Genomic DNA, 21,465 nt, shown 5'->3' with positions numbered 1-21,465 from the left:
CTGAAGGGTATAGACTTAGTAGATAAGGACAGGTTGTTCACCCTCTCTAAGGTGGGGAGAACGAGGGGGCACTCTCTAAAGTTGAAAGTGGATAGATTCTCTATGAATGTAAGGAAGTTCTTCTTTACCCAGAGAGTGGTGTAAAACTGGAACGCTCTTCCGGAGTCTGTCATAGGGGAAAACACCCTCCAGGGATTCAAGATAAAGTTAGACAAGTTCCTGCTGAACCTGAACATACGCAGGTAGAGTTGACTCAGTTAGGGCGCTAGTCTTTGACCAGAGGACCACCGCGTGAGCGGACTGCTGGGCACGATGAACCACTGGTCTGACCCAGCAGCGGCAATTCTTATGTTCTTAAATGTTTTATCTAATGGAGCGATCATACAATTTTTTATTTGAAGCAATCTCATTTTTATTGGAGAATTATTTGCAATGGTTGTTTTTTCAGCACAATCATTTTATTGATCTTTTAGCATCATATAAACATATAGGATGGTTAATATTATCATTATATTTTTTTTATATATATACATATTTTTTTCTTTACCATTTTTTCTCTTTTTCTTTTTCCCTTTGTATAATGTTTTTCCAGACTACTTGCTACTTTACTTTCTGTCTCATTCGAAATGATTAAAATATAGAGCAGAATGATTAGACAACATATATAAATTATACGTCTCTTTAATGTCTGCATTGTAAACATAATTCTCTCCTCCTTTCTTCTTTTTTCTCTAGTCTTTTTCCTCTTCTTGTTCTTCTTTTTTCTTTTCTTCTTTTGTTTCTGACTTTGTCCTCCTTTCTTCAACACCTTTTAGTGTTTTTCATGAGAACTCATTGAAATAATTGAGCAAATGGATCAATTTATGTTTTCTATCATGATTTAACAGCAAGGTATGTTCATTTATTTGTAATTGTTTCATTTTTTTATAGTATAATTTGGGTGATAGCCACGTTTTATTATATATTTGTTCTTTAACATATCAATGTGTTTTTTTAAATAAAGGTTATTCATAATATGTTTTAACTAATTTGTAATTTTTAATGTTTATTTACATTTGCAACATTATCACACATTTGAGAGTGTATTTATGACTATTTCATTTTTATGAATTTATTTCTGTGTATGTTTGCATTGTTCTATCTGGAGGTTGTTTGTATAATTGTGTAATTTCAATACATGTTTCATTCTAGACTTCTGAGGCAGGCCTTTTAGGGCTGAAACACGATCGTGTCGAGTCTGTTACAAAATAAAAAGAATTGAGCACCATTTGGTCTTCTTCGTTGTCGTTTTGTGTTTCTCACTGCTGTGAAGGCAGTTTCTCCTGTTTATTTTCTGATCATTTACGATATACTGACATTTTCCTTGTGTGCTCGTGGATCAATTAGTTTAAGACAGTTTGAGCCCCGAACCAGGCATCTCTGTTAGTAATGGTAGGATGTTGTAGGTAGTTTTGATGCGCTTTACAGGAGACGTTATCCCAGAGACATTCTGGGATAATGAGTTTAACCCCATGCCCTGTCATAATAGGTGTTAATGAAAGGTGCAGATGCAGTTACTCTGGGAGCCCAGCCTCTGAGAACTGAGTTACTGAGGTAGCAGTGGGCTCTGCCATTTTGTCCTCTGGCTGTTTAGTGCGCTTTCTCTTTTTTTTCCATGATTTTCCATTCATTTCTCTGCTCGGATTTTGCAAGAATTTGTCCATGCAGAGTTCACAATCAGGTGAAGTCGGTTATGCAGCAATTATCCACGCAGATAATATGAAATTTATGGTTTGAAGTGCCTAGGGTCTCAGAGGCAGCTACTTTCTTTTTAATCCAGCTTTCCTTGATGTCCTCACCAGAACAGTTCAGGACCTTTGGGTTGTGCTTGTTGACTAGTAGATGGAGACAAAGAAAACCACCACTGTGAGCCCTGCTCTATAAAGGCACTGTGTGGTTCCAGCATTTCAGCATTTCTCTACAGTCTAGGAACATATGATACAACAGCAGAATTTATGTTGATTCCCTTCCTGTGCATAGCACTTTCAACTTGACATCCCTGTGCTGCCACTTTCAGTATATTAAGTTTCCTGGCTGACTGAGCTTACTGATTTTAATTGTTGCAATTTTTTTTCCCCCTTAGATGAAACCTTTGGGTTTTGGCAGGGACTAAATGATGCAGGTCTGCTGGATGAAGTGATCCAGGAGTTTCAGCAGGAGTTGCTGGAGACCATGAAGGGCTTACAACAGCGACTGCAGGATACTCCCTTACAACTGCAAGGTAAGTGCTATATGTGCAGTGCTCTTTCCCTTTCTCTCTCTCTGAACAGGGCTGATTGTGTTATCTCGTATTTGCAATTATCTTTTTCAAGATGCTATCTTACTGAACAACACTGTACAGAGCTTTGGCATGTTGGACCTGGTGAAGAAGATTTTAGCAAGTCACAAAAGCCAAATGGATCGCTCAAGGGAACAGCAGGCAAGAGATTTGGCAGGTGAGGCAGGGAGAATCATAAAGCAGCAGGAGAAGGTGCAGGTATACAGGTGCAATCTATAACTTGTCTTTACTGATGTTTGTACACTGTCCTTTCTTGTTTCCTTTTGCTAGCACTGGAGCAGCAGTGTGATGAGCATAGGAAGCGAGCCAAGGAACTAAAGCACAAATCCCAGCATCTCAACAATGTTCTGATGACCCTCACTCCCGTCACCATCCCTTCACCTGTGAAAAGACCTCGACTCGCACGTGCCACCTCTGGCCCTGCTGCCATATCCACTTCAACTCAAGGAGTGCCAGTCTCACAGATCATTAGCCTTCCTTCCAGGAAAATGGTGTCAACCCTTCCTGGAACTCTTGTAAACAAAGGCTCCTCACAGGCCAGCTCTCCATTCTTAGGTGGATACACAGTCTTGGCATCACAGGGCTCCTCTTTTCCTAGTGCACTAGAGATCCACCCCGACTCCTCCAACCTCACTGTCCTCAGCACTGCAGCCATTCAGGATGGTAGCACACTGGTGAAGGTGCTAAGCCCCTTCCAGCTGCTTACACTGCCTGGACTCGGTAACACACTGCAAAATGTGGCACAGATGGCTCCTACTGGCAGCACCATTGTAGCTGTAGCAGCATCTGTGGCAGAGGAGAATAGTACTACTACAACCATTGAGGTATCAACTCTGACAGAAGAACAGGAGCAGAAGTGAGAGACTTGAGGTGAGGACACATGAGAAGCTGTGTCTGCAGATGGATATGATGAAGGAACCAAAGAGCAAGAAGATGGCCAAAACTCCTGTCAAGGTAGAAAACCCGATCACTGCTCTGTGTATTGAGACATTCTGGCCTGTCGGCATCATTAGGGTTGGGGGCATTGGAAGGGAATGAATGGTACTGAGAAATGCAGCCAGCCTCAGGAAATTGGGAAGGATAAGATGGGGTGATAGGTGCTAGATGTTGGTTTAACTATTGTTTGGGGTCAGAAATTATGAAGTCTCTGAGCACAAGGGATGTATTATTGAACAGCAGCAAGGAGGAGGAGAATGCTCAGTGAGCCTGTACTTGCAGCTGGAAAAAAAAAAAAGGTTGTGCGATATCTCTTCCTTTCCCTGAAACACTATTGAGAACACCTCTAGGTTGGTATTTTAGATGAAGCATTTTTTTAGATTTAATAGATTAATTCTACTGCTTCTGGTTTAAAGCTGCATAAGACAGAGGATAGATATGCATCAAAGGTTGCTTGCTGAAAGCAGACTGCAGATCCATTAACAAATATTTATTTATTAGTGCAGGAGAAGAGCAATTGACCTGGGAGACCTGGTCTTCACATTTCTAGTTCTGTTTTTTAGTATTTGTATTGATTCACCTGGCTTTGTTAAGGGAGCTGCTGCAGATTCTGATACTATAGGAAAGGTTTCAATCATTTCTTGGGAATGTATAGGAATTTGTCTTCTAAGAGGATCATAAATCTTGGTGTGTGTGTTTATCACTGTGTTGGTCAGGAAAAAGCATTCTGTTCTAGGGCATATATATAATTATCCCAGGACAAGTAGGCAGCATATTCTCAACATATGGGTGATGTCATCCACGGAGCTCTGATGCGGATAGCTTCACAAACAGACTTGCTTGAAGAACTTTTAGAAAGTTTGCGACTGTTGCACTGCACATGTGCGAATGCCTTCCCTCCTGAGGTAGGGCGCGCGTCTCCTCAGTGTCTCCTAAGTTCTAAGTTTTCCGCAGAGCTGAGAAGCCCTCGTTTAAAGGCTTTGTGCGAGAGTTAGTTCTACTCTTGCCTTCTCTCACCGCGGCTCGTGTTTTTTCTTTACAAGGTCGCTGTGTTTATTTGTGTGTTTCATTTTAATTTTTTTTTTAAAAAAGAAATTTTGTTTTTTTGCTCTGTCACAGCGGGACCTACTCTGTGGCTTCGGCCTGCAGGCTTCTATTTTGCTGCGGCCGTGTTCCATTCTATGTCCCGGTTGGTCACAGGGTTCAAGAAGTGTAGCTGGTGTCAACGCACGATCTCCATCACTGACCCACACAAGTGGTGTGTACAGTGTTTAGGATCTGATTATCATCCGGAGTCGTGCACCCACTGTGCTACACTAGTCCTTAAACATCGTTGAATTCCGATTGAAAAAATATTTGGGGGAATGGATCAACCTTTACCTAAGGCCTTGACCCCGATTCCGGGCCCAACCTCGACTCCAGCAAAGTCATCAATGGGGCCAAAATCTCAACCTCAATCTCGATCAAACCAGTGAGTCTGAGGTTATCCAGGAAACATGTCTTGAAATTGAGGCAACACTCTTTCTCGAGGTCGTCTTCTTTGGTGTCCATAGCCACACCAATAGTACCAGATCCAGTGGTCTCGATGCTGGCTTTGCAGAGTATGTGGGTAGTTATTTTGCCCCTAAACTAATATATAGAGGGATACAGTCATAAATATTCTGCATCAGGAGTTTAGTAACATGCTTGCCAAATTAACTCCTGCCTTGACCCTGTTTCCTGCAGTCCAGCCTGAGCACTCATCAGTAATACAAGGACTCAAGTCCTTGAGAGTGCCTCCAGCAAAATAACACATTCTGTACAAGGAGTCGAGTCCTTAAGAGTGCCTTGAGATCAATCTATACATTCTGCAAAGAGTTGAGTCTTTGCGAGTGCCTCGAGATACATCTGCACAAAGAGCTGAATCCTTATCAGTGTCTCGACTTCAATCATCAACTTCCAGCCCTACCTCTACGCATAAGGCATTGCCTTCTTCGAGGCACAAGGTAAGGACTCCTCAACATTCTTCATCGAGGCTGGATTCAAGTTCACCATCTCATTCTCCGAGGCACAGGTCATCTCCACACCATCTCTCAAAACATTCATCAAGGCCCAGGTCGTCTTCTCGAGACAGACCTCGTTTTTCGAGGCATCGAGACTCCTCGAGACAACCAGCTTTCCTTCTCAAGGAAATCTACTGCAGAACCACAGCATTCTCGTCAGTCGAGTTCTTCTCCTGCGAGGCTTTCTTCACCAGCTGGTTCATCCAAATGGAAATGTTCCGCTTCTCCGTCTCACTCCAGAAGCAGTCTTTCCTTGGCTTTTTTGTCTATGGATTCAGATCTCAGGTATCAATATTTCAAAGAGGCTTCACCTTCTTTCTCGGCTATGTGAGGTACTTCGAGGGGCTCTCGTTCACCTTCACCTCAACAGGACCACCCCTCTTCTTCTTCGGTGTCCTTTATCAAATTTCTATGCCAAATGAGTAAAGACCTTAACATCACTTTGGAGTCTGATTCAAAATACTCTAAGGAGTATTTGGAAGAACTGGGTATAACCTAAACCTCCAAGGAATTCCTTAAAATTGCCCATGAATGGTATTCTTACTCAAACTTTCAAAATAAATCTTGATACACTTTATTCCATTCCTGCTGTCCCAGCAAACTAGAATCTAGATTTAAAATGATCCCACTGTAAGGGATTTGAAAAGTCTCAACTATCCCATCAATCCCTTCTCGTTAAAAAGAACCAATCCGGCCAAAGTCTATGCCACAGTCCCACCTGGCCGAGAGGGAAGGACAATGGACAAGTTTGGCCGTCAGCTGTATCAAAATTCTATGATGACAAATAGAATTTTAAACTACACCTTTGTCTTTACATCATATCTTAAATATTGAGTCAATGCTATGCCCAATTTCTTCAAGTACATCCCAGAACATCACCTGTCAGAGTTTCAGCATATGCATTCTACTCTAGGTCAACTTCGCATGCATATGACACTTTTGAGATGTCCTCCAGGGTCACTGCTTTCTCGGTGGTGATGCGCCGTCTAGCCTGGCTCCGGCTCTGCACCATGGATATGGACCCGAATCTACAAGATCGCCAGGGCAATGAGTTGTTTGATGAATAATAATAATTTATTTATATGCCGCCTTACCGGGGGGTTCTATGCAGCTCACAGCATGAAGAAAAAACAGTACATACATTTTCAATAAAAATCTTGATAAAATACAACATAAGGCAGTACATACATTTCAATGAAATTGATCAGAATAAAAGTACAAACATTTCAATAAAATTGATCAAGATGAAAGTGCAAACCATGCAGATAAGAAACATAACAATAAAATGCAACATGGTTGAAATAAGAGAAAAGACAAAACCATTACGATGTCAGCCTATTAAATAATTGAGTCTTTAATACAGTCAAACCTCGGTTTGTGAGTAATCCTGTTTGCGAGTGTTTTGCAAGATGAGCAAAACACTCAGCAAACTTTTGACTCGCAAACCGAGTGTTGACTCGATTTGCGAGCACCCCCCCCTGATAACCGGCATCGCTTCCCCCCGCTCGCAAAGGCCCCCTGGCTCCAACCGGCACCCCCGCCAGTACAACTTAAAAATTTACCCACCTCCCCGTCTAGCACCAGCACCGGCACGCAGGCACAGCTTGTGTGCCTAGAAAATCTTCCGGCTTCAGTTCATAGACAAAGCGCGCCTTTGTCCCGGGCCCTTTTGACTTGACACCTCCGGCTTCTGCGTGCCTGCCTTGAGCATGCATCTGCGCATGCTCAAGGACTTCTAATTCTCCCTCTCGCCGAGATTCTCGGCGAGAGGGAAAATAGAAGTCCTTGAGCATGCGCAGATGCATGCTCAAGGCAGGCAGGCAGGCAGAAGCTGGAGGTGTCAGGTCAAAAGCGTGCCGGGACAAAGGCGCGCTTTGTCTATGAACCGAAGCCGGAAGATCTTCTAGGCACACGAATTGTGCCTGCGTGCCGGTGCTGATGCTAGATGGGGAGGTGGGTAAATTTAAGTTGTACTGGCAGGGGGGGCCGGTTGGAGCGAGGGGGCCTTTGCAAGAGGGGGAGCGATGCCGGTTATCGGGGGTGGGAACGTATCAAAGCGAGTTTCCATTATTTCCTATGGGGAAACTCACTTTGATAAACGAGCATTTTGGATTACAAGCAAGCTCCTGGAACGGATTATGCTCGTAATCCAAGGTACCACTGTAATTTCCTAAAATCTAAATAAGAAGAAGCTTCTAACATCATTTTTCCGAGCCATATATTCATTTTAGCAGCCTGAAAAGAGAAAGTTTTCTCAAGGAACCTCTTATACGGCAAGATTTTCTAGAAGGATAAGTAAATAACTGTGCTCTCTGTGTATTTTTATTAAAATGACTCCAGGAAAAATGAGAAATAAGATAACCTGGTGACAGACCAAATGTTACTTTGTAACAAATACAAGAAAACTTAAACAATATTTTAGACTCCGCCAGTGGCCAGTGCAGTTTGAGATAGAAAGGAGTGATATGCTCCCATTTTTTTAAACCAAAAATGAGGCGAACAGCAGTATTCTGGACTACCCTTAATCTCTTAAGAATTTTCAAATAAGACCCTACATATACAATGTTACGGTAGTCCAGTATACTTAAAATGGAAGATTGCACCAACAACCAAAAAGAGACTTCATCAAAATATTTCTTGATGGTACGAAGCTTCCAGAGCACTGAAAAACATTTCTTAATAAGTAAATTGGTATGTTTCTCCAATGTAATGTGTTTATCCAGCGTTACCCCTAATATTTTAATGGATTGTTCTATATTGTAATCCAACCCATTCCACACATATCAATCATTGTTTCTCTGAGCATATCATTAGGTGTTGCCAGAAAGAATTTGTTTTTTTTCCTTATTCAATTTCAATTTAAAAGCCGTCATCCAGAGCTCAGTCTGATTTATAATAGTTGCAAGAAAGTTTATAAATTCAGATGACAGACAAGTAAGTGGGATGACTATAGTAATATCTGCATAGAAATAGAATTTAAGCTTTGCAACAAATTTCCCAGAGAAACAAGATAAATATTAAACAAAGTAGGAGAAAGAGGGGAACCCTGGTGGTACCCCACAGGCGCTTTCCCAATGAAATGACAAAATGTCGTCCTTGCATACCTGATACGATCTTTTACCCAAGAAACCACAAAACTAATTCAAGACATTTCCTGAAATTCCAATGGATTCTAGACAGTCCAAAAGTATAATATGATCAACCAAATGCATTGCTCAAATCAAGCTGGAGAATAAGAGCACTTGCACCCTGGCTAAATAGTGAATGTAAGTAATCTAACAACGAGGCCATAACAGTTTCGGTACTGGAACCTGACTGAAAACTAGATTGATTATCATGCAAATATTAAACTTATTCAAATGTGTAACCAATTCAAAATTGACCAACCTCTCCAATAACTTAGTGGCCAAGGAAATATTAGCTATAGGTCTAAAATTAGATGCAATGCTAGCAGATTCTTTAACATTTTTTCTAATCGGTATAATCACAATTTGACCAAGTTTCTCCGGGAACATCCCTGTAGATAGTAAACAATTGATCCAAAGCAGCAAATTGGCCTTAAAATTGACCGGAGCAACTTTCATAACATTAGGTGGACAACTATCAAGTCTACAGTAAGCTTTTACATACTTATTGTAGAATTTATTAAAAGTTTGCCAATCTATTTCTATAAATTTATTCCAACACAAATCTATTCTAGAACCATCAAAATCCCGAAGGATTGGAAAACACCAATGCTGATAAAGAGGAGTAGTTAAGGTAGACCTTAATTTTTTAATTTTGGAATTGAAAAAGTGAGCCAAATTGTCCGCAGTTAAAGTAGATTCTTCTGTAGAATTAATTGACAGTAAATGACTCAATATCATAGAGATTATTAACCAAATTGAACAAACTACTACTGTTGATTTTTTTCATTTTTCTTTTATTAATATTTTATAACTTTTTACTTTTTGCCTCCAAACCCCTCTATTGAGGCAGCTATAAAGCACTTATCTGAGCATGAGAAGTCGTTTGCCTCCATCATCAGACCAAAGCCGAAGCCTTCCACCTCTAAGGGTTATAGGCCTCCTCCATTGTACCAGAGGCATTATCCTCAGAAAGCAGCACCTTATTCAAGGCTGCCTCCTAAGAAACCACAGCAACAGCAGCAGCAACGGCAGCGTTAATGTCAGACTCCTGCTGCATCTAAGGCCTCTCAGTCTTGACCATCTAACACAGAGCATAACCTCATTCTGCCTCTGTCCTCTCTTTTTCCCATAGGGGGTCGTCTCCATCATTTCTATCAAAGATGGGAACTCATTACATCCGACCTCTGGGTCCTCACAATCATCAGGGAAGGTTACTCTCTTCACTTCATCCAGGTTCCACCAGATCTTCCCCCAAGAGAGTATCCTTCCAATCTGTCCCAGACCACCCTTCTTCTTCAGGAAGCTCAAGCTCTACTTCTTCTCCATGCCATCGAGGAGGTTCCTTTGGAACAGCAGAGCAGGGATTTTTACTCCCGTTACTTCCTTGTCCCGAAGAAGATGGGGGATCTGCGACCTATCCTGTATCTCAGAGCTCTCAACAAATTTCTTGTATTCCCTTCTAGATCACAACGATTGGTTATGCTCTCTAGATCTCAAAGAGGCTTACACTCACATTCCCATTCATCCAACCTCTCGCAAGTTCCTCAAATTTCAGGTGGGAAATCATCATTTTCAGTACAGAGTGTTTCCTTTCGGCTTGGCATCATCTCCCAGGATTTTCACCAAGTGCCTAGTTGTGGTGGCAGCAGTTCTGTGCAGCCATGTTCTCCAGGTTTTTCCCTACTTGGACGACTGGCTCATCAAAGATGCAATAGCTCAGGGGGCTATTGTAGCGCCCCAACGGACTATTTGATTCCTCCAACAATTGCGGTTTGAAATCAACTTTCCAAAATCCCAGCTACAGCCCTCTCAAAACCTACAGTTCATCGGCACAGTACTGGACACTATGCACCTCAGAGCATTCCTTCCTCAATGACATCAGGATGCTCTCATTCACCTTTGCCTCAAAGTGTCATCCCTCACTTCACTCTGGTTCTACTAAGTCACATGGCCTCTACAGTTCACATGACTCCTTTTGCCAGACTTCACCTCAGAGTTCCTCAGTGGACCCTGGAAATCTCAGTGGGCATAGGCCTCCGATCCGCTCTCTCAGCACATTACAGTGACTCCTTTATTCAAACAGACTCTCCACTGGTGGATGCTCTCTTCCAATCTCTCCAGAGGTTTACTGTTTCAAACGCCCACTCATCAGAAGGTCCTCACCACAGATTCCTGTGGAGGGGCTCATCTCGAAGGTCTCCCTACTCAAGAGCATTGGTCCAGCACAGATCGTCAGAGCCACATAAATCTGTTGGAAGGCAGAGCGATCTTCAACGCTCTCAAAGCTTTTCAACATCTTCACGATCAAGTAGTCCTCATTCGTACAGATAATCAAGTCACCATGTACTATTTCAACAAGCAGGGAGGAATAGGATCCCTCCTTCTTTGCCAGGAAGCTCAGAAGGTTTGGAATTGGGCAATTCTTCACAATGTCTTTCTGAAAGCAGTCTACATTCAAGGGGAGAAACTGTCTGATGGACAAATTGAGTCGTCTTCTATAACCTCACAAATGGACACTCAATTCATTGCCTCTCCATCACATTTTTCTCAGTGGGGAACTCCTCAAATAGATCTCTTTGCGTCTCCCCACAACAACAAGCTGCCTCAGTTTTCCTCCAAGATCTACTCTCCTCAACGCATGGAGGCAGATGCATTTCTTCTGGAATAGACAAGCAAATTCCTGTATGCATTTCCTCCATTCCCTCTCATTCTCAAAACACTCGACAAACTCAAACATGAACATGCCACCATGATTCTCATAGCTCCTCGGTGACCCAGACAACCTTGGTTTTCCCTTCTACTTCAACTTAGCAGCAGGGAGCCACTCCTTCTACCAGTTTTTCCGTCTCTGCTTACACAGAGTCAGGGTTCTCTACTTCATCCCAAACTATAGTCTCTGCACCTGACAGCTTGGTACCTTTCAACATAACTGCCAATCTACAGTTCTCTCAATCTGTCAAGGACATTTTAGAGGCTTCCAGTAAGCCGACCACTAGGCAATGTTACAAGCAGAAATGGACTAGGTTTTCTGCTAGGTGTACCAGTCATCACAAGGAGCCTCAATCTACCTTCTTGTCTTCAGTTTTGGATTACCTGTTGCATTTATCTTAATCGGGCCTCAAATCAATATCCATTCAAGTTCATCTCAGTACAATTGCTGCTTTCCATCAGCCTATAGAAGGGAAACCCCTCTCTTCTCATCCCGTGGTTTGCAGATTCATGAAAGGACTTTTCAATGTCAAGCCACCTCTCAAACCGCCTCCAGTAGTTTGGGATCTCAATGTTGTTCTTGCTCAATTGATGAAGCCTCCATTTGAACCAATGTCTTCGGCTCATCTCAAATATCTCACTTGGAAAGTCATCTTTCTCATTGTTCTCATGTCTGCTCGCAGAGTCAGTGAGCTACAAGCATTAGTAGCAGACCTACCTTTCACAGTATTCCATCATGACAATGTGGTCCTCCATACTCATTCTAAATTCGTACCTAAAGTTGTTTCAGAATTTCATCTCAATCAATCCATTGTTCTGCCAGTGTTTTTTCCAAAGCCTCATTCTCATCCTGGAGAAACAGCTCTTCATGCTCTGGACTGTAAGCGTGCTAGCGATCTTCTCAACTTTTTGTCTCCTTTGATCCAAACAAGTTGAGCCATCCAGTTTCCAAGTGCACCATCTCCAACTGGTTGGCTGCTTGCATCTCTTTCTGCTATTCTCAGGCTGGACTGCATCTAGAAAGTTGAGTCACAGCCCATAAAGTTAGATCCATGGCGGCATCCGTAGCTTTCCTTAGATCTACTCATATTGAGGAAATCTGCAAAGCTGCCACTTGGTCCTCGGTTCATACTTTCACCTCATTATTGTCTGGATTCTTTTTCCAGATGGGATGGCCACTTTGGCCAGGCAGTATTACAAAATTTACTCTCCTGAATTACCAACACTCCCACCATCCCATTCTGATTAGCTTGGAGGTCACCCATATGTTGATAATATGCTGTCTGTTTGTCCTGGGATAAAGCACAGTTACTTACCGTAACAGGTGTTATCCAGGGACAGCAGGCAGATATTCTCACAACTCACCCACCTCCCCTTGTTGGCTTCTTAGCTAGCTATCTGAACTGAGGAGATGCTGAGGAGTCGTGCGCCCTACCTCGGGTGGGAAAGCATTCGAACATGCGTAGTGCGGCTGTCGCAAACTTTCTAAAAGTTCTTCAAGCAAGTCTGCTTGTGAAGCTGTCTGCATTGGGGCTCCGTGGGTGACGTCACCCATATGTTGATAATATCTGCCTGCTATCCCTGGATAACACCTGTTACGGTAAGTAACTGTGCTTAACATAACCATTTCTCAGCAGTATGCATATTGCAAGGGTCTTGATTTCTCTCTTAAAAAGTTCCTTTCCTTGTCTTGAGCCTCTTTGGTGTGTGTGTATTCTGTCTTTGAGAAGTCCCCTGATGTGTATGTTTGGAGATAGGAACAATATTCTGGGTATTGACTAATTTCACTGAGTGTGTTTTCAGCCTGCAGCCTGTGTATAAAGTCATGAAAACAATAAATAAGAAAATCCTAGATCTTTTTCTCAAGAGTCATGTTGAGGGGACTGTGATGGGACATAGACTTGATTCTACTGGTTTTTCATAATGTAATGGTGAATTCCACCTCTGTTGAAAAAAAAATATCAGCTTTCCCCAGCTCCTCCCCACCCTACCCGCAAAACACATCAGCAAAGTTCTAAAAAAAAATAAAATAGACTGGGCTTCCATCTGCAGGAAGTTGTCCTAATGGAAACTATTTACATGACACAAAAGGGGAGGTGGTCATACTCTTCCCACTCAGCTCTGATTGTAGGAGGATGTGCACACAGCAGAACTCACAGTCATCTCTTTGGAGTTCTCTATTCTGTTGCATTCCCTCAAATTGCATAGGGATACTTTGCCACTCCAATGGCATATATATTGCATCATACAATGCTAAAATTTGACATGGAAACTGTAGGTAAGCCAGTTCATTCTGGCACACCTGAGTATTCCTTGCAAAGAAAAGCTTGTACAAACACTTTCCAAGTCTCTGTCTACCTGCTGGAAGACATTCCAGGAGGGAAAGTGGTAGTTTTGGTTCCACAGTATTTTATAAAATGTTTTGTCAGTATTTGGAATTGAAATTAAAATAATTTTTACACATATGTTTAAAAACTGAGTTGTCTTGTTATTCTTTATATTGATTGTAAATGCGCTGCCCTAACAATGAATCTGATAAGACCCTAGAGAAATGTCTGAACTAGTTCTACAGATCTCTTCCCTTCTGCTGCTGAAATGCAATCTTTCTGCAATGCGTCTGAGATCCAGATGTCACTTGCAACCTCATCATGGAAACAGAGGCTGACATGTGGGCTTGGGCATCTGCCCTATAATATTGCCGCCAGAAGAAAGCACTGATTCGTAAGGAAGAGATGCTCAAGAAACTAGTATATTTTAATGTGTAACAAAATAGTGCTGACTTGGGAGCTGGCTGATGACTTCTCGACTAACAGCAGGCTGATGCCTTCTCAACTGACATAAGAAGATTTATTTGGGGTAAGAGGCCTTCTTGACTAACAGAAGGCTGATGTCTTCTCGACTAACATAAGAAGATATACTTGGGGTAAGAGGAGAAGGTCTGGGGGCAGGTAGGGAAGGGTTTGATAAATTTTTTCATTGGTAGTACCAGTTTGGGGGAGAGAACCCAGATATCAGGCATATTTGTATTAAGTAAATAAAATGGTGACCAAAAGGGATAACTAATGACATTTTATTTCTTTTTTATTTCCTTATGTTTATGAAACAAAGTAGCAGCACATCCCTACTATTTACTTTTCTATCAGTGTTTCACTTGCATGTGGCTCAATTGTCTGTATTCTATTTGTGCTTTACATGTATCATTGTCACCTGCATGGGGTTCAAGTGTTTGCTTTCAAAGAGGACAAACAAGCCATAATTTTCTCACAACTGGGCGATGTCATCTGACAGAACCTGGTACAGATTCTGCCTAGTTTACTGTCTTTTTAAAGAGGCCTTTGGCATCATCCCACTACACAAGCATGGGTACCTTTCCATGAGTGTGAGACCAGCAGTCTTGAGTTTTCTGCAAAGCAGAGAGACCGTATTAATGGTCTTTCCTCAGCACATCAAACTTTTTTTTCTGCTGCCTTCCCTGCCAGGTATTTTACTTATTTTCGTCATCATTTTTTGTTTTTTAGCCCCTCTAGTATCCCTAGTGCTTTTTGCCTGGGTTTAAGTTTTTATTTCTTTTTTACTCTAGATGCTCTCTTAGGCTTGAGATCTGAGATCTGGCTGGGTTGCGTTGACCTTTTACAGGGGTGAGTGGCCTTTTCCCCCTCACCATTGAGCCGTTAGATTCAGTTGTTTTCCCTTTCATGTCCCAGAAGGTTCTCAGTGGCTTCAGGTGCTGTTCCCAGTAATAGGATCATCTCTGGGATTGATCCCTATAACTGGTGTCTCCAGTGTTTGTGACCAGATCACAATACTTCTTTCTGTGTCCTCTCTACATGCAAAAGAGAACTTAAAGAGCCAGAGAAGTTTGCTTTTTTTTTGGTTTTAAACATCATTATTGAGAAGCAAACGAACAAACACAAGAAAAGCAACCAGGCAAAATCTAAATACAGTGCAGAGAGAGAAACATTATCATCACAAATTCCAAATCAGAACAGTAAAGATCATCAAGAGATGAATCAGTAGGGATAATTGAGAGCCCCTCCCAAATAAGAGAAAGAGCAAGGTCCCAACAATACCTTGTCCACAATAGCAGCAAATAATGAGAATGAAAATGGAAAAGAAAGAAGCATCGTCTGTAAGTTTACTCCCACATTTTAACACATAAATCCCACCCCAAAACCTTTACATTACATTACATTAGGAACTTCTGTTCCGCCTATACCTTGCAGTTCAAGACGGATTACAAAAGAGCTAACTGGACATTTCCAGTGAAGTTACAACAATTTTTTTTTGTTTGTTTGTTTTGGTTACAAGGGAGGAGAGGTAGCTGGATTAATTCCGGAAGAACTTGCAAATTGGATATTAAATTGACTGTACGTTACTGTGTGATATAACAAATAGATTACAGTTAGAGTACAAATAAGATTGTTACATTTCAGGGATCTGAATACTTGGTTGGTGTTTTGGGGAGGAAGAGATTATTTAAGTGGAGGTTTTGGGGGAGAATTTATCTAGGAGGAGGGGGAAGGGTTGGGTTAAGATATCTGGATAAATTTTTTGAAAAGTAGGGTTTTGATTTCTTTTCGAAAAGTTTTGAAGTCGCCCGTTGCCATCAACAGGTTGGAGATGGGGTGGTTAAGTTTTGCTGCTTGCGTCGCCAGAAGGTTATCAAACATCTTTTTGCACTGAGTGCCCTTGAGTGGAGGGAAGGCAAAAGGGTTCGGAGTTCTTTGTCTTGAGGTGAGGATCTGGTTTAGGCGGTTGTTTAGATAGGGGGGGAGGCGGAGCCGTTTAATGCTTTGAATAATAGACAGTAGAATTTGAATTGAATTCGTGCTTGCATAGGTAGCCAGGGAGAGTCTAGGAAGGCAGTTGTAATATGATCATATTTTCTCAGGGAGTAGATCAGTCTGAGGGCAATGTTTTGTATAGTCTGAAGTTGTTTTATCATGTTGGCAGGACAAGGTAGATAGAGGGAATTGCAATAGTCCAGTAGACCTAAGACTAGGGATTGGACAATTAGCCTGAATTGTGCTGGGTCGAAGAATTTTCTTATTTTACATAGATTTTTCATAATTAAAAAAGCTTTCTGGGATGTTTTATTGATTTGGGACTGCATTGTGCAGCATCTGTCTATCGTTACTCCTAGGAGTTTAAGTTTGGACTGTATTGAGTATTTGGTGTTTTTAATTTTCAGTGGGAGTTTTGGCCTTTTCAAGCAGAAGGAATTTTGTTTTATCTGAGTTTAGTTTCAGTTTGTGGTCTACCATCCATTTTTCCACCGCATTTTTCCACCGCATCAGTTTTGCTGTAGTGGTGGGCTCTGATGGGTCGAAGGGGAGGAGTATGGTGATGTTATCTGCATAGCTGAAGGATGTAACATTTAAGTTATCTAAAGTGGCTCCAAGAGAGGAAATAAAGAGGTTGAAGAGCGTAGGTGATAGAGGTGATCCAACAAACCTTGTCCTTAAACCACGCCCCCAACCCTCCCCCTCCCCAGCGACTGGAGAGGTAGAAACAAAATAGCTTCACAAAGGATCAACATCAGTTAAAACCAGCTTCCATAGTGACTCATATAACCGATGGGGTCCCACTGCACTCCCCCCAAGGGTATGCAGCTCCTAATGAGCCAGTTCTCGGAGGGACCGCAGCTATCCCGCCAGTTCCGGGGGTGTCACATCCATTCACATGTGGAGCACTCCCCTTTTTGCCGTCAGAACAGCAACATATACAAAACACCAGTGATCTACTGTCAGCCCCTGTTCCAGGAAGTGCTCAGCGCGCCCCAAGACCAGAATCCCATTAGACCACTGAATTGGCAATCCCAGGATTTTAGCAAGAAAAACCAGCAACCCGTTCCAGTAAGCACCCAAAACCGGGCATTCAGTGAGCATATGCAATAGGGTCCACGGCACACTCCTACATTTCACACAATCAGCAGAGCCCCATAAGCCCACCCTCATCCCTTGCATCCTAGTAAAGTAAGTTCGATGGAGCAATTTAAATTGGAGCTCCTGCAATTGAGCACTGCATGCCCCTCTGGTTATATTAGCGAAACAGGTTTTAAATACCCCTTGTATAATCACCTCCCCCATTTCCAGCGATCACTTAGATGCCAAAGTTATCAACTGTGTATCTATCCTCTTGGCTCACGCCGTCCCATACCAAAAAGGCAAAGAGTTAAGAGCGGCAGGGAGAGATATGAAAATCAGATCCACCTTCAGAAAGTGACCACCGTCTGGGTGGCAACGAAGCTTATCCAAGATAGTAGTGGCGTAACTAAGTAAGGAAAAAGGGCATGCGAGGCAAGGCCCAGATGGTGCGGGGCATATCATAAAAAGGGAAAGGAGACAAGGTGGGTCCTACCATAGACACATGGCCCAAGCAGTGGCTAGTACCAAACCGATCCCCAATGCCCTTAGGCATCCCCCACCCCTTGCAGAAAATTAGGGCTCTGACTAAGCATCTGGAAGACCCAATTGCCCTGTTCCTTACCAATCCTGTGCCTCCACTAAAACAACGCTTTCCATAAGTGGGTGAGCCAAACCGAATGGAGTCCGAGGCGAGGACATTGCCACTGTGGACACGCCAGACAGGCCAAGGCCGCATATGGGGCCGTCCAAGAATTAAAAAGTTCAACGGGAGCAAACCGGGGTTTGGCAGTAAAGAGCTTGTGTATTCACCGCATAAAAGCAGCAACATTGTATTAGTGAAGATCAGGCAGAGCTAGCCCTTTCCCCTCGCGACTCTGCGTTAGTTTCCAATTTAGGTCTCTCTAACCCAGGGGTCTCAAAGTCCCTCCTTGAGGGCCGCAATCCAGTCGGGTTTTCAGGATTTCCCCAATGAATATGCATGAGATCTATGTGCATGCACTGCTTTCAATGCATATTCATTGGGGAAATCCTGAAAACCTGACTGGATTGTGGCCCTCAAAGAGGGACTTTGAGACCCCTGCTCTACAGGGTCCTCATATAACTTTCTTCAGAATGTTTCTGTCTCAGTTTTAGTTGGTAGTGTTTCTTTCCCAGTTCCCTGTAGAATTGTTTTGGATTTTTTCTAAATTTATTTTTATCTCTCTCCTGTTTTCTTTGTATCTCCGTAATTTTTGTGCTTCAGCTGTTATTTTCAATTTATTGCATGGGACTCAAGTGTCTATACTGTAATTTGTACTTTGTATTATATCACTGTGATGCATTTACAGATTTCTGCTAAAGACTGACCCAAATGCATTTCCCTAATTTACGAGGGTCATATCATAAATAATGCATACTATTTTTTTTAAATTATATGTTTTATTTTTTTTAAGTATTTCTTTACAATCCTTCAATATAGTCTCCCTGCTTTGCAATGACTGAGTCCCAACGTCCGGGAAGCTTCATTATTCCATCCAAGATACCGTTTTTGTTCAGTTGCCGAATGGCTCAGGTGCTGGTGGAAAAAAGCTCTTCCAGAGATGCAAAACGATGTCCACGCATAGGTTGTTTCAACTTTGGAAAAAGGTCGAAGTCTAGTGGACTCTTATCTGAACTATAGGGAGCATGAGGTAACACCTCCCAGCTGCATTGGGGAGATTTTCAATGACAACATTCCCTTTGTGTGAGCAAGCGTTGTCGTGAAGAATGAGTGGCCCAGCCAAGAGCAACTGAGGTTGGGTTTTGTGCATTTTTCTGCACATTTTTTGCAAAAATTCCCAATAATACACTGCTGTGATACTTCTTCCACATGGAACTTTGTCTGTAATGATGATGCCTTCATGATCATAAGCAAAAATCATCATTTGTTTGACTTTTGATTGAGCTCGTCAAAATTTTTTTGGCCATGGGGAAGATGGAGCTCTCCACTCATTGAAAAACTACACAAATATGACTGGGAGGTGTTACCTCATGCTCCCTACAGGCCAGACATGAGTCCACCAGACTTTGACCTTTTTCCAAAGTTGAAACAACCTATGCTTGGACATCATTTGCATCTCTGGAAGAGCTTTTTTCCGCCGTACCCGAGCCATTCAGCAACTGAACAAAAACGGTGTCTTGGATGGAATAATGAAGCTTCCTGGACGTTGGGACTCGGTCATTGCAATGCAAGGAGACTATATTGAAGGATTGTAAAGAAATACTTGAAAAAAAAAACAAAACATGTAAATTTAAAAAAAAATAGTGTGCATTATTTATGAAATGACTCTCATAGTTCACAACCTCTTTGTTGAGAATGAGTAAAAGATGGGTTCTGAAACATTAAACACAGTATTTCCTCAAAGAACATCTTAAAATTCAGTAGCAAAGTTGGTGAATTGCTGTGAATCTCTGAAGAGAAGAAATCAAATTATCTTTAGCCAAATCATGATGAGTGCTTTCATGTAGCAACTCTTGTTTTATAAAATCTGTGCTAAATCTCAGTAAAGTGGTCACTACAAGAAAAAAAAAATGTTCATACTTGGTCACACATCACTAAAGATTAAAAAAAAAAAACCCACCCCAGTTTAAGTATTAGGGCTAAAGTAGGTTGTTGCAATAGTGCAGATATACCTTGTGAACATGATCAAAGACCAATCACATATTTAATTCAAGATGGTTTATGTTTATTGAGCGTTTCTATACTACTAATAATGACTGGTATGGTATAGATAGAGCAAAAGGAAATAGGAATACTGGCATGGGAAAAGCTGCAAAAAGCAACCAATGTAAATTTAAGATCCTTAATGTTAAAAAGAAATGTATTAAATAAATGAAGATGCTGAGTTAGACTGAAGTCCATCAAGTCTAGCATTCTGTCTACCATTGTGGGCAGTCTGGCTTTATCTTTTTACAAATGGGATAACTAGAAATACACCCAGTACTCAAAGGTGTGGTTATATGATGATAGTTACAGTAGAGACTCCTAACTCAGACCCCAGCCTTTTGAACCTGTTATTAGGATTATTTTTTTTCAAAATTATACAAAAAGAGTCAATAATGGCTGGGGTCAAAATAACTGTCTAGAAATACTATAGAATGCAATGGGGGGAAACTAGCAAGAAGGCACATAAAATTCTAAAATGGTTGAGTTTGGACTGAAGTTCCAGAGAATATCAGGAGTGTAATCAAAAAAACTAAAACATTAAAAAAAATTGCCTACATTGGCACTTGGATGGCCTAATCACCAGGACATTCAAGTGCCAATAAGTGAAACTGTTTTCCTGGATGTCTTCTAGCAAGATGTTTCATCCAGAGTTCAAGGGTGTGTGTTAAGAGGCATGTTAAATAGGCAGACTTTTGGAATGCTAGATTTGGACATCTTGTGGGGATAAACAAAACGTTTTGCAAAATGTCTTGGATAGAACTTAGACGTTCAAAGCTAGACCTCCAAAGGTGCCCAAACTGACCAGATGACCACTAGATATATGAAGGTATGACCCCCCCCCACACATACTCCCCCAATGTTCACTGACCCTCTTCCACTCTGCAAAAACCTGAATGAACGAGTATGTACCTGTTTCTAGAACAGCAGCACTTGGTATGAGAAAGCCTAGTAGAGCATCACACGTCTTAAGTAACCTGGTGGATGGGGTAGTGAACCATAGAGAGAATGATCCAGGCCCATAAGCCACTCTAATCACTACATTTATGGTGTTAAGTATGAGCACACCAAAACCTTACTGTACTGTCATATAGGTACCACCTGCAGCCAAAGGGGCTATTGGACTGGTAGACAGATAGGTATAGTAGGTTTGGGGGGAGCTTTGGAGTGCTCACCATAAATTATAAGGGGGTTATTGTAAAATGTATATCTGGCACCCTTTATGGGAAGTTCACAGCAGTGTCCTTTAAGGTGCCCCATGCTCTGTTGGCATGTCTGTGACCAGTCCATTAGAATGGTGGCTCCTCCTATATCTAAGTGGTGCTGATTTGGATGTTTTTAACTTGGATGTTTTTCTTGTTGAAAATGATGAATAAAGTTAGATGTCCTGGTGGCTAGATGTTTTGGCGGCCAAGATATCCAAGTAGGTGATTTTAAAAATAAAATTTGGATTTTCCATTTGAAAATGGATGTTTCTGTTCTTCCGACTTTGGACATTTAGCGGGAAACACCCAAGTCAGACTTAGATGTCCTTTTTGAAAATGCTCTTCTAAGTCTCTCAAAAATGACCCAGTGTATTTCTTTGGGATAAGCAGTTCCAGCTTCTGTAGCATAGAAACTAAAAGTGAAATGTAGCAATTAGAGAATTTGTTGCTTTCAAAACTGCCTCTCCCTATTCTCTGCTCTCTGTGTACTCCCATCCTGCACTCCCATCCCAAAACCAGGCACTGGAGGTGGAACACTGGAAAGCAGCACAAGTCAGAGGAGGTGAGTTAAGCCAAGT

The 21,465-nt window shown here is 41.9% G+C and overlaps 1 protein-coding gene across 6 annotated transcripts in view; it reads left to right on the top strand.

The window, feature by feature from the left end:
• The window catches only part of GMEB2 (glucocorticoid modulatory element binding protein 2), a 134,477-nt gene extending 128,547 nt beyond the window's left edge, over positions 1 to 5,930 (top strand). For all 6 annotated transcript variants that reach the window (XM_033963346.1, XM_033963351.1, XM_033963348.1 and 3 more), the window contains 3 exons: positions 2,123 to 2,260; positions 2,352 to 2,474; positions 2,588 to 5,930. In XM_033963346.1, the coding sequence (XP_033819237.1) occupies positions 2,123 to 2,260; positions 2,352 to 2,474; positions 2,588 to 3,177 (851 nt within the window). In that variant the 3' untranslated portion in view covers positions 3,178 to 5,930. The remainder of the gene's footprint in view (positions 1 to 2,122; positions 2,261 to 2,351; positions 2,475 to 2,587) is intronic.
• Positions 5,931 to 21,465: the final 15,535 nt, after the last annotated feature.

This window comes from Geotrypetes seraphini, chromosome 11 (genome assembly GCF_902459505.1).
Source record: "Geotrypetes seraphini chromosome 11, aGeoSer1.1, whole genome shotgun sequence".
In the NCBI taxonomy this organism is placed as follows: domain Eukaryota; kingdom Metazoa; phylum Chordata; class Amphibia; order Gymnophiona; family Dermophiidae; genus Geotrypetes; species Geotrypetes seraphini.
The sequence above is the reverse complement of the archived record's forward strand: the minus strand, read 5'-3'. Positions and strand labels throughout refer to the sequence as shown.